Source organism: Apteryx mantelli, chromosome 1, assembly GCF_036417845.1.
Source record: "Apteryx mantelli isolate bAptMan1 chromosome 1, bAptMan1.hap1, whole genome shotgun sequence".
Taxonomy (NCBI): domain Eukaryota; kingdom Metazoa; phylum Chordata; class Aves; order Apterygiformes; family Apterygidae; genus Apteryx; species Apteryx mantelli.
The window spans coordinates 13,235,491-13,249,258 of NC_089978.1; the positions used below are offsets into that span (position 1 = coordinate 13,235,491).

Sequence of the window (13,768 nt, forward strand, 5' to 3'; positions counted from 1 at the left end):
ATGCTAGCTTTAGAAATCTCAGAGGGGTTAATAAAGTGGGCTAATAAAGGCTTTAAAAGAACAAAAAAAATTGGGTTTTGACAGACCAGAAAAAAAAAAAGCAAAAATGTCCCAATATGCCATACCACGCAGTTTGGAAAGAAGAGGACAAAAAAGCACCCAAGCTTCCAAAAAAGCACTGACTGACTGTCTCCTGACAGGTAAGTGAGCAATTTAGACATTCACTGAAGGACTGGCAAAAGCCCTGTCATGGTATCAACCTCCTCCCCAGCCCTGCTCTGCATAGCCAGGCTCTCTACCTATCCCAGTCCTAACCTGTTGAAAAGGAGGAGCTTTGCTCTGTGCATTCCTTATTTATAACTTGTTGAGAGCCAGGAGGGAGGGGTGAGCTCCCTGTGGTGCTGCCTGCTGCTGCCTGCCTGCTGCCAGCCATGCAATCAGAATTACAAATGCCTTCTGTGCAGATTGGTGGCTGCCTTCGCACTCTTGGGTTCCTCTGGCTGTTCGCACTCGGAGAAGCAAGGATCAGAACCTATTACATTGGGATTGTGGAAGAGAACTGGGACTATGCACCAAGCGGGAAAAATCTGATCACAGGACAGAATCTCTTAGAGGACAAGTAAGTCACTGCTAACTGAGCTTTGTAAGTCACTGAGCTTTGCTAACTCAGAAATATATTGATGACTCCAAGGAAAATTGACTATATGGTTAATATAGCTGTAGATGTCTTAAGCTGGCCTTGTTCTTCTGATGTTGTTGTGATATGCAGGATTTCAACTTCAAGGTAAGAAGAGACACTGGCTGACTTTCTTCCGTCATGGTTGATTTAGCAGGGTGATAGTTATTGTGCATTTGAAGGGACATTGAGGAACTGATATTTGTCAAAGAAGTGTCATGTAGTGTGTTTCACAGAGACACAGGTATTTCTGGGAGTGGTTGTCCCAACCAAAATTGCAATTTTGCCATAATCGAGCACAATTCTTTGCAATGAGACATAGAGGTCTGTTCAACTGGCAAAAACTCATGAGTTCATTCCCTGTAAAATGATAAAACTCAGGGCTGTAAGAGGGCTTGGTACGACATTGTAAAATTCAGATGTGTATGGTACTTACAAATGAGATATGAAAAGATGGTCCACATATTCCTGCATGTGTGTAAGTGTGCAGACCTTTGTTTAGGAAACCTGTTTAGGTAGATACACCTACATACATACATAAACATACAACTGTGAATGTCTGCACTGAAGTCCTTATGATCACCTGTGCTGAAACCGAAGTGCATAGGTAAGCACCTTGCTGAGTCCTATCACAGCCAGAAGAATACAAGGCGAATGCTCTGGTGCACACACTGCTGGGGTTGGCTGCCTGTCTATCCCGCACCGGGGAGCTAGCTTGGACTCCGGATGGAGATGGCGGAGACCTTTGGTGCCTCCGTACAGCATTAACTTGAAATGTGCATGGTAATGCTTTTAGGAATTGATATCTTTGACAACCTAGAAATATTTTGAGGGCCCTTACTCTGAGTCTAGGGTTTGGGTTGGGCTGGGAGCCATGAGTGCGTGAGGAGGTCCAGGTGCCCATGCTAGCCAGTCTGGAGCTCAACGCCTTGTCCCAGGAGTTAGAAATGGAAATGTCCTTTCTGGCTTCTTAGGAAATCCCAAGCAATGCAGAACTTTTCCCTAGTGAATGGTAACTTGAGAACCACTATCAGTTGGATTTCATAAAGAAAATGATTTTTCCACAAGAACCAGGCAAGAAAAAGTTTTATTTTTTAATACAAACTGTAGAGGCTTATGCTCTTAATAACTAAGGGTCCCAGATAGCATCCAAGTCAATAGGTGTTATGCTTGTAGGTAGACTTCAGAGTAACAGTTTGTTCCCAGACCATAGAAACAAGCTTCAGGGGAAAGGTTATTCTTCAGTTGTCTTAAACACTGGAACTTCTCACTTCCCTGCTATTTTTATTAGAGGATATATTCCCCTTCTCATTAAACTGGAAGACCTCTCACTGAAAAGAGTTTAGCTTTAAGTGAAGAGGAGCTATCTGTAAATCCTCCCTAACATTGCAGAGAGACTTTCAATCTATTTTGTTAAATGTACTTCTAATTCTGTCTGCACTTTGAATTCCCTGAACATCAAGTGGCACATTTACTTTAAACTCCGTGACACTTTTTTCATGGCATGACTGGGAGGGAGGATAGCTTTTTTCTTCAGCCACTGTTGTAGTGTAATAGTTACAGAATGTTAATTCCAAAGGGTTTACTGAGAGAGGAAATATTATCTGGATTTTAAGGTAGCTTCAAAGCTAGGAAGCTGTTTTGATGAGACTGCAGAATAAGAAAGCGATACCTCTAAGTAGCTTATCCCATTCCCAAGCTGTTTCAAATTAAGCCAGAATAAAGCTGCTATATTCTGAAATGATAGTGTGTCTGCACATGTTAAATAGTGAATTGATAATAGCTTTTTTCGGTGTTTAACTCTTTAGAGTAACCTCTAATGTAAATTTAAAACTGAATATTAATGTTCTACTTTTCAGCTAATAAATCTGTTCCTTTGGGTATTAAGCAAAACATAGTTCTGTGAAGTTTATGGATCAGTCCTTAGGTGGGAGCAAGATACATTTTTAAGCCAGCTGTGTTCTGCCAGAACCAATGCTCAGGCTCGCTGAGCCTAGCACTTCTCACCTTGTGATGCATCCTCACAGCATCCATTTGATGGAGCACTATCCCAGCTTTATTGATAGGGAAGTGAAGATAAAGAGGTTGCAGACAAACTGATTGTCTTTAAAAGGGTTGGTGCATACACCTAAAGGAATGCTCCCTTTGATTCCAGCTAGCCCAAAGAGATATTATCAAAATCACTTATTCTTAGCTACTCAATAAAAATGCTGAATTAACAGATATGTAATGGAAAGTGTTACATTAGCTGGATCAGATAATGAGATTTAAGAGATGGGTTTCAATGTTATTGTGCCAATGTTGGTAGTATCTTCCTAAGCCTTTAGAGCTTAGCAGTGATGAGGTTGCTTTATAGAAAGGAGGCTTTGGTGGCTGAGGCATGGGACTGGAAATCGGGAAATCTGATTAAGTCACTAGGCACGGCCCCTGCTCAGTTCCCACTGTGCCAGTGCTGAGTGAGCTGGCTCCAGAATCAGCAGCCGTAGAGCTGCATCAGCACCTCCCCACCTCCCTGGGTGTGAGCCGGAAAGGCTGCCTCTCATCAGAGCTGATTAACCCAAATGCAGCACCATGTTAACATAGCTATTCGGCTGGGATGCTAATTTTTATTATGACTTGTACTGCTCTAGCGCTCAAGGGCCAGCATGCTATTTGCACAGAACAAATCTCTCTCTCTGCATCAATGCTCCTTATGTAAAGTGAAAATAATGAGGCTGTTTGCCTCTGCCATTTGTCTTGCCTACTCGAAGCCTCAAGCCGTTCCACTAATTCTCATCATTCAAACTGCTTTGAATGAGGCTGAGACATTTTGCTGTCATTTCCTCCTTCAATCATCAAGCAGACAGATTTTATGAAATACACAAGACTTTGGAAGCTACAGAAAGAGCTAAACTGTGGCCACTGAGTATAGATGAGCTGGGAAAGTGCTCAGCATCCCTGTCCATCTGATACAGCTGATGAAAGAGTTGACATTGTTAAACCACGGTGGATTGGACATGCAGGGTGCAAGGCACTGTCAGTGCTGCTGGACATGCTGTAGATTCCAGTGAGATTTTGTGGGCTGGGAGATGACTATCACCCAGACAGCCTCAGGAGGAGGGTGACATTCACTTCCTCCAAGCTCAAGATCGGAGCATCCCTATGAGTAGGAAGTCAAGCAAAGGAGGCAGGAGACCTGCATGGATGAGCAAGGAGCTCCTGGCAAAACTCAAACAGAAGAAGGAAGTATACAGAAAGTGGAAAGGGGGACAGGCCACTTGGGAGGAATATAGGAATGTTGTCAGAGTATGCAGGGATGCGATGAGGAAGGCTAAGGCCCATTTGGAATTAAATGTGGTGAGAGATGTCAAGGACAACAAGAAGGGCTTCTTCAAATACATCAGTAGCAAGAGGAAGACTAGGGAAAATGTGGGCCCTTTGCTGAATGGGGTGGGTGCCCTGGTGACGAAGGATGCAGAGAAGGCAGAGTTACTGAATGCCTTCTTTGCTTCAGTCTTTACTGCTCAGGCCAGCCCTCAGGAACCCCAGACCCTGGAGGCAAGAGAGAAAGTCTGGAGAGAGGAAGACTTTCCCTTGGTGGAGGAGGAGTGGGTTAGAGATCATTTAAGCAAACCTGACACCCACAAATCCATGGGCCATGATGGGATGCACCCATGAGTGCTGAGGGAGCTGGCGGATGTCATTGCTAGGCCACTCTCCATCATCTTGGAAAGGTCATGGAGAACAGGAGAGGTGCCTGAGGACTGGAAGAAAGCCAGTGTCACCCCAGTCTTCAAAAAGGGCAAGAAGGAGGACCCAGGAAACTACAGGCCAGTCAGCCTCACCTCCATCCCTGGAAAGGTGATGGAGCAGCTCATCCTGGAGGCCATCTCCAAGCACACGATGGACAAGAAGGTGATCAGGAGTAGTCAGCATGGCTTCACCAAGGGGAAATCATGCCTAACCAACCTGATAGCCTTCTATGATGGAATGACTGGCTGGGTAGATGAGGGGAGAGCAGTGGATGTTGTCTACCTTGACTTCAGCAAGGCTTTTGACACTGTCTCCCATAACATCCTCATAGACAAGCTCAGGAAGTGTGGGCTAGATGAGTGGACAGTGAGGTGGATTGAGAACTGGCTGAATGGCAGAGCTCAGAGGGTTGTGCTCAGTGGCACAGAGTCTAGTTGGAGGCCTGTAGCTAGCGGTGTCCCCCAGGGGTCAGTCCTGGGTCCAGTCTTGTTCAGCTTATTCATCAATGACCTGGATGAAGGGACAGAGTGCACCCTCAGCAAGTTTGCTGATGATACAAAACTGGGAGGAGTGGCGGATACCCCAGAGGGCTGTGCTGCCATTCAGAGAGACCTGGACAGGCTGGAGAGGTGGGCGGAGAGGAACCTCATGAAGTTCAACAAAGGCAAGTGCATGGTCCTGCACCTGGGGAGGAATAACCCCATGCACCAGTACAGGTTGGGGGTTGACCTGCTGGAAAGCAGCTCTGTGGAGAAGGACCTCGGAGTGCTGGTGGACACCAAGTTAAGCATGAGGCAGCAATGTGGCCTTGTGGCCAAGAAGGCCAATGGTATCCTGGGGTGCATCAGGAAGAGTGTTGCCAGCAGGTGGAGGGAGGTGATCCTCCCCCTCTACTCAGCCCTGGTGAGGCCACATCTGGAGTACTGCGTCCAGTTCTGGGCTCCCCGGTACAAGAGGGATGTGGCACTACTGGAGCAAGTGCAGTGAAGGGCTACAAAGATGATTAGGGGACTGGAGCATCTCTCTTATGAGGAAAGACTGAGAGAGCTTGGCCTGTTTAGCCTGGAGAAGAGAAGGCTGAGAGGAGATCTTTTTAACGTGTACAAGTATCTGAAGGGAGGGTGTCAAGAGGATGGAGCCAGACTCTTTTCAGTGGTGCTGAGCGACAGGACGCGAGGCAACTGGCACAAACTGAAACACAGACAGTTCCATCTGAACGTGAGGAAATATTTCTTCACTGTGAGGGTGACAGAGCCCTGGAACAGGTTGTCCAGGGAGGTTGTGGAGTCTCCTTCTCTGGAGATATTCAAAACCCTCCTGGATGTGATCCTGTACAACGTGCTCTAGGTGACCCTGGTTGAGCAGGGGTGTTGGACTAGATGATCTTGTGAGGTCCCTTCCAACCTCAACCATTCTGTGATTCTGTGATTCTGTGATTCTGTGAGATCAGATATTGCCTGCTCCCTTTAATGGCTACATAGGCAAGGACCTTTCAAAAATAAATATATATATATACGTAGGTGTTGTGGTTTGACATATATCACTCTTTCTCTCCCCACTGTGGCTCAGGCCCTCGGGATTAAAGTTTGGTTCATTATCCCTGTAAATTAATTTGGTGCTAGTTTATATGATGGACACTTAAGTCCTGCTCTGCTTGTGATAGATGTTATTAGGTTTTACCTCATGAGACATCTCATTCCTTCTCTTTAGACCACCATTGCTACATTTATCTGGGCCAAGTCTTGCACCTAACAACAGTAACGGGTGTTTTTTGTTACCATAGCATCAAACACAGTTTGTGCAATTTGCGTATGAGGAGATCCCACCCAGGTAGATGACAGTGAAACTGTCGTCATAGATGCTAAACCAATAGCTGAGTCATTATGTGGCTAAATGACCCAACTGCGTCAGCAGAGGAGATCACTGCGGGAAGGGTTAACATCAAAAGTGCAGTCAAGGTGAAATTGTGGCCCTAACGAAGCCTGGGGGGAGTTTTGTTATTGACTTCAGTGGAGGCAGAAGTTTATCCTAGGAGAGAAACCATTATAGCCACAGTTAACCAGTATCAGAGTTTCTTCTAAGGTTTTACAGGTTTGGTTGATCTCTCCTATTGCCAGTGTGGGTCAGGAATGGGCTAAAACATGCCTTTTGAGCACACTCAACTCACTTTGTTGCTTGATGCTGTGTGGTCAAGACATTGTCTACAAATACGGGTTGACACCACTGGTCCACCTCTACCCAGCAATCTCTCCAGCATAGACATTACATTGGCTTTAGCACAGCAGCCACTGTCTGGCGAAGGGTTACTTACTCTGAACAGGTTACCTGACCCAGGGGTTAAGATGGGCAGTCTGCAGCCATTGGCCTTGCCACAGGAAAACTGGGGAACTTCGAGGGAAAAAAACAAAAACTTGTTGTAGACCCAGCCAAAGAGTATGTGAAGAAGGCAGAGAGTAAGGAATGTTTTAAACACCAGCAGATTTTAGGGAACAAACCCATAAAAATACTTGTTTAAATAGTTGCTAATGCAAAATCTATGGGACTTTAGTGGGACAATAGTAAAGAAAGAAGTCTACTTCTAGCTACTGCATGCCCCTTTTACTGTAGGTATCAGGCATGTTAACTTCAGGAGAAAATTCAAGAGTCCACATCTAGTAGTTGTTGGAAGTGCTGATTTCTCATTGGTGATTACAGTGGCAAACAAACTCAAGCTTTGAAGTTTTATTAGGGAAGGATCTGGCTCCAATGCACTGTGAAACTGTTTGTTTTGCTATACATAAGGTGTAACTATCTCCCCATTCCTTACTGTACTCTGTAACATAGTACACATGTGAGCACTTTATGAAAAACCTAACCTCTATTAGGTTCTAACTCTATTTCTTAAGATCAAAGGTAACATAAATAAGGTAAAAGTCTTAGCAAAATATTTTTCCTTTGTGATAAAAGAAATAGATGTATAAATTACGTTTAACTCATGGTCCTACCCTGAGATGTCAGATTATCTGCAAGTCAAGTCTTGAATTCATTGAAAGAGAATCTACATGACACTCTTGTTTCACTCTTCCTCTCGTTTGGAAGAATTGTAGTGCTCATCATTGCAGGGGGATAGCTGACTGTAATTATATTAATGCTAACTAATACTGACTTTAAGGAATTAGAGCTCATTTCCCTCTAAAGAAGTACACTCCCCAGTCCCACTCATGGTGCATAGCAGTCCTTTTTGGAGCATAAGAACTGCTGGGAATGGTCAACTGGGAAAATAAAATCATATCCAGAAACAAGCAAATGATTTGCATGGATTTCCCAATCTGAACAAGATTTTTTATGCCCTGATTCACAAGCATGCTTACCTCTACATGTAACCTCTAGACTGGCCTGCCTGGAGGCAAAGGAATGACTTAGTGCAGCTGAAAGATTTCTGAGGGAAACTAGGAAAGTTTGCACAAGTACAATTCTAGGGAATGGAAAATTTCCATTATCTACAAGGAGAGGGAATGGCTGATCCTCAAGACCTTCTGCACACAAAGTGCAGGCTGACAACTGGGCTGGAGGGACAGAGTCAAGATTTGGAAGGGCAGCTCTTATATCTACACAAGACCAGAAAGATGGAAGAGATCCAGGCAGTGATATTGCAATGCCACCAGGAGGATAAAGTAATTTGAAGAGAGCAGGAAAGCACGAGGAAGCAGGGAGAAAGACTGTTGGCTTGTGACCAGGGAAGAATGAGAGATAGGAAATATTTGACGGGGGGGTGACCATTGGAAGAAACAGGCAAAGGCAGATTCAGAGAAGCAGACATTTTTAACCATTATAGCATTTGGAGCAGCAGCAGCTGCTGCAATAACATATTAGAAATTCAGTCGGAAGGAAGGAACAAAACAGGAGATGCAGTTGAAGGGGATGTTTAACTCAGTGACTGAGAATGTGGAGTGTTACCCAAGGAAGAAGACGCCACCAGAAGACGACAGATAATGGTCTGTATGACAACTGATGTCAAAGAGAGGGGATGAAAGCAAGTAAAATCTCCAAGGCATTCTGGGGTTGGGTGGCAAGGAACCACAGGCTTGGAGAGGCACTGGCGTAAATGGCACAGACAGTGGAGACTTCATGGAGCACTGAAAAGAGGCTCTCACTGAAACAGAGCTGAAGGGGAGGAAACCTCTGTGTCCCACAAATGGAGCAGCAGAGAACATGGACTGAGTCTGTGCCAGCTCACACCAACACATCTGCTGGCTGCACTGTGGCACCAGGCACAGGTACCAGCCCTGCTTTCAGAAACAATTTGGCCAGGTGACTGTGACCAAGCAGTCCAGGCTTCTAGGGGTGTAAAGAAGAAGTTGCTCAAACCAATCCATCCTTTGTATGAGATTTCTGTGGCTGATTCTGCTAATTCTAGAGTGAGCAGTCATTCTGCAGAGGGTCTCAAGCACTGTAATGTGCAGCACAGCAACACATATAAAGAGGCACAGAGCTACTAGCTACTCACAGACCCAAGGTGGGCACCCCAAGGTCCTCCTATGTGAGGTGCGAAAACCTAGACACCTAGACTGGGACTTAAAACAACTGGTGTGCGCTGTCCTGGGATGCTGAGGGCAACCAAAAGAACATGCTGAAGATACATGTGTGCATAGGTAGAAGAACTGGGTTCTAGCCCTTCCCAGACAGAGGGAAGAGTGAGTTTGCAGCTTCTGTGCTCCAAAAAACTCCCAAACTTCAGGACATTTTGTGTAGGAAACTGCTCTGTCCTTCAGAGATTGTGGGTCTAGAAGGAAGGGAGATACAAATGAGCCTGAGTCTTTAACACAGTGGTTAGGTCATTAGCAGTGTGGGAATTTGTCTCCCAATGTTGGCCGTTTATTTTCTCTTGGACTACAATTAAATAAAAACCCTAATTAACCAGGGCTGAGAAGTCAGATTGCCCCTCTCCATGTGAATTACTGTAAACCTTTTCTGGCTCCATTGCTCTTGCATTCCTTGATGCCCAGAGCAGAAGAGCTGCAGCAACGTTTTGACTGGCCATAGCTGATACCTGTTGCATGGACAGCAGGCACTGCCACTGTGAAGCCACTGCAGCATGAATGAATGGAAGATTTGAATAGGACTCCTTTCAGAAAGCTGGCACTAGAAAGAACTTTTTCCTGACTCCTACATGCCTTTGAGTAGAAAGCAGGCACAGATCACAGAGATGCTACTGAACAAGACCTGTAGAACAGCTTTAGGCATCCAGGAAGCCTCCAGTGCTTAAACCTGAACTGTTTTCGGAGTAAGTTCTTGAATCTCGTACCTAACTGGATTTTGGGATTCCTGTTCTATGCATTTACATGAGTTACACTCATGTCAAATGTTTGACCAAGGTAACTCAAAAAGTGTGCATTTTTCCAGGGCACAGTTCTCCTTCTGGAGGAAAGACAGCATATCCCAGGGCTCTGAAGTTATGAAAAAGTGTGCAGTTGTTGTCTGGCCAGAGAGCCAGGGGCATAGGGGGATTGTCATCAGGTGGAAAACACAGTGGCACTGCAACAACTCAGTTCAAATATTTGGTGGCTCGTGAAAAAGGAAGGATTTCTGTTGAATAATTACTTTCTGAAAAATATATTTTTTTTTCCATTTGAAATTTTTTCTAGAGAAAATTTCTTTCAAATCATTTTTAACATTAATTTATAATTTGAATTATGGCATGGCCATATGAATACACTGCCATGAGGTAAGGATGTATGTGCATTTACACTGCATGGCTACTATCACTTACTTCTCTGTGGTAACTTCTCTTGTGCCAGCTCTTAGCCTCAGGCAATGAAGATATCTCTTACCCTTCAGTGAGGGTGGGGTAACTTGCCAGGCCATGCTGTGCACATGGACAGATACCATAAAGCAGCTAATTCACTGCAAATCCACACTTCTTGGCACTTGTTCCTTAATCATGCTTTTGGGGTCTATCTATCTGATATACGTTTTTCCGTGATAGGACTGGGAAGCTTCTATCCCTTGCCCTCCATCCTAGCTGAGTGTTTCTGCCACTGTGGTATCACTGGTGATGCTTTCATTTGTGCCAAAATAGCTCTTGGTTGGTCTATGTCATGAACCATATCTTTCAAATGAAAAATCATTCTTTTGGAAGCTTTTAAATTTGGATTGCTTCAGGGGTCTACTTTACATGGTGGTCACACAGATATAATGGCCACAGGTGGGGGGTGTTGTGAATCATGGTGTCAGACAGGGATGGCTTGCTGGGGGGAAGCTGCAGGTCTTATGGTGAAGAAAATACAGCATACAGCTGCACCTTTCAACTCATATTTCACCCAACACCTGCCTTGTTGTTGGCACTGTAAAAAAGCAGCAAAACAAAAATGGGGTAAACTGATCACTTACAAAAATTCACAATAAATAGGGAATTGTCAGATTTCTGCCAGTGATACTTCGTGAATACTTAGCTCATTTTTTTTACGAGTTTGTTGGAAAGTATAAAAGTTCAAACAATATTCAGGGGATGCAAAAACTCATGGAGCATTAAACTAGGTGAAATCGGTCATACAGCCTACGCTTGGTTGTGTGGTAAAGAGGGGTAATTTGAACACCATGTGGAAGATTTAGGGTTGAAGTATGTGTATCAAACTTGAAAGATATCCTGGAGAGAAGTAAAGAAGATTTAAGGACAGGTGGACTGAAAGTGGGTTGCCAGTATGATGTTACAGATAAAAGGGCAAACCTAATTCCTAGTTGTATAAGCAAAGAAACATTGACAGGGAGCATCTCTGGCATTAGTTGGAATATCGCTTGAGTATTATGTGAAGTTCTTGTGTTCAGACTTCAAAAGAGATATTGAAATATTGGCAAGCTTTCAGAAAAGAGCTTCAGGAAAGATTTGTGGCATTAAGAATCTCAATGTACTTGGTTTGTCCAAAAGAAGGGTAGGGGGCAGTTTAATCAAAGTATGCAAGTGCCTGCATGGAAAATAAATTTTTGATGGTATGTGACCTCTTTGATCTAAGAGAGAAAGGCATGATGGGAACTAGTGGTTGGAGTTTGGAGCTAGACAATTTTAGGTTACAAATGAAGTCCAGGATTCTAACGAAGCAGATATTTAATAGTTATTATATGTCAACCACTGACCGTATGATCGGTTCTCCATCTCTTGAAGTTGCTATAAAACATAGGCTCTGGAATGTGGAAGTTATGCATTTCATGCAAAAATTATTCCATGCTTCTTTTTTAGAATGTCTAGCTGATTACAGTTGCTGTTATTGGTTTGAGAAAATCCTTGAATTAATTTAGTTTTCTTTTCCATCTGAACAGTCATGCATTTGGACGTGAGGTTTCAGTCTTGCAAAAGAGGGAGAAGATACTAAAACTGTACAGAAAGGCCTGAGTAGTTGCTCCTCAAGTGAACACTTATATTAACTGTGCCAAAGACCAGACCTGCAAGTAGGGTAACTGTACGAGCCCAAAAACGAGCTTGTACCCTGTTAGCGTTGTCCAGGTTGATTCCTCAGCCTTTATTCCATCAGCTATGTGATATATGTCAGGGAACTACTTATCTGAACTGCAAGCATCAGTCTTTTAATATCTCCAAAAGGATCTTTTTGTCTTATTTTCCCTTCCCAACACTAGGTTTGCAAGTGTATATGCGACAAGAGGAGCCAACCGGATAGGGCGTGTGTACAAAAAGGCTATTTTTAGACAATTCACAGATGACACTTACTCCCAGGAGATCCCCAAAGCAACCTGGCTGGGTTTTATGGGGCCAGTCTTGAAGGCTGAAGAAGAGGATGTCTTTATCATCCACCTAAAGAACTTTGCTTCCCGACCCTACTCTGTGCATCCCCATGGGGTCTTCTATGACAAGGACTCGGAAGGTAAAAGCTGTTTTGCCTTTTTTCTTTTCTTTTTTCTTCTCCTTTTCTCTTTAAGTAGTGAATATCATGGATAAAAGTTGGCCAACAATTTATTATTCTGGCCATTGACTTTGGATCACTGTCTCATAAACTCATCGGTAATAGCAGCTGATGACTAAAAACAGGAACATCCTCACCTCTTAAAACTTTTTGCCAGAAACCTTAGATGCCTGGAATAGATCCAGCACCGAAACAGGTTAGATGGCTTTTTTTCCTGAATTGTTCTGCTGAACTTAGTCACTGGAGTACCTTCTTCCTATCTCTACCCTATCTGCATGTATAGAGTTCTTGTAAGCAAATGACTTCCTCTTTACAGGGCTATAACATGCATGATTTAATTTTCAGAATCCAAGAACTATGCATGTGTATTTCAGTTAATGGACTGTATGGATTTGTCTACCTTCATTACTCTTATTAATTTTCTGTGAGAAGATATAAAATATTAGCTGGCAAAATGTGCGGATGATTGCCTGATGAAAGTAAAGAGCCAAGGAAAAATTAGAGCCTCTTAAATGTGTTTTCAAAGCCATTGTCTAGTGATATGGGAGGGTTTTTAATTCTCAGTGCTATTAGTTTCCTCAAAAGTTCTGAATTTTTTTGCAATTTCTCAGTGATTCTGTGTTTGGGACTGCTCCTATTCTTTTTGAAAGCTGCAATAAAACAGAAGAAGTTATACATTTATTTAAGGAAAACAGTTTTTATGATAAGGGGGGATAAAAGCTTCCTTTTTTGTTTAATGCATTAGGAGCACTTTACCCAGATGGAACCGGCGGTAAAAGCAAAGAGGACGATTTTGTTGTTCCTGGTGGAAACTACACGTACACATGGCCAGTAAGGAAAGATTATTCCCCAACTTTGTCAGACCCCAACTGCTTGACTTGGATTTACCATTCTCACATTGACACACCAAGAGATATTGCATCTGGTTTAATTGGGCCACTGCTGGTTTGCAAAAAAGGTACTGAGCTAGAAACATTGACAAAGCAAGCCCCTCTGCCAAGCTTGGCATCTTAACAGTCATTTTTGCTTACAGGTATAAACCTGATGGTCTAGAATCTATCCCTACATAGCCCATAAAAAGGGGCAAGGAATAGCTGGGCCATTCCAGGAGCATCCCAGGGTAGGTATTGTAGCTCTGGGACAATTCCCTTCCTGCTCCCCTTTGGCTTCACAAGAGATTTGCCTCAGCTGTTGGAGGGACTGCAGCATGTTCTGTGGTCAGCTGTTCATGACCAAGACCAAAAATAAATGCTCCAGAACTGGGATTGTTTCAGGACAGTCGAAAGACTCATTGCCCAGGAAATGAAATTATGGCTGGGCGGGTTACTTTGGCATTGGTATTTATGTATTTGAAAGCCCAGCGTTCTTTGTCATTTTTTCCTGTACAGATTATATATTTATATTTGCCAATAACATAATCATACAGGAATGTGCTCTGAACAGCTGAGGTGACAGCCTGTCCCATGTG

At 43.6% G+C, this 13,768-nt stretch overlaps 1 protein-coding gene across 1 annotated transcript in view; it reads left to right on the plus strand.

Moving 5' to 3' along the window:
- The first annotated feature begins 449 nt into the window (after positions 1-449).
- The window catches only part of HEPHL1 (hephaestin like 1), a 35,868-nt gene continuing 22,549 nt past the window's right edge, over positions 450-13,768 (plus strand). Inside the window, exons 1-3 of the mRNA XM_013955974.2 lie at positions 450-619; positions 12,017-12,261; positions 13,046-13,258. Of these exons, the coding sequence (XP_013811428.1) occupies positions 450-619; positions 12,017-12,261; positions 13,046-13,258 (628 nt within the window). The remainder of the gene's footprint in view (positions 620-12,016; positions 12,262-13,045; positions 13,259-13,768) is intronic.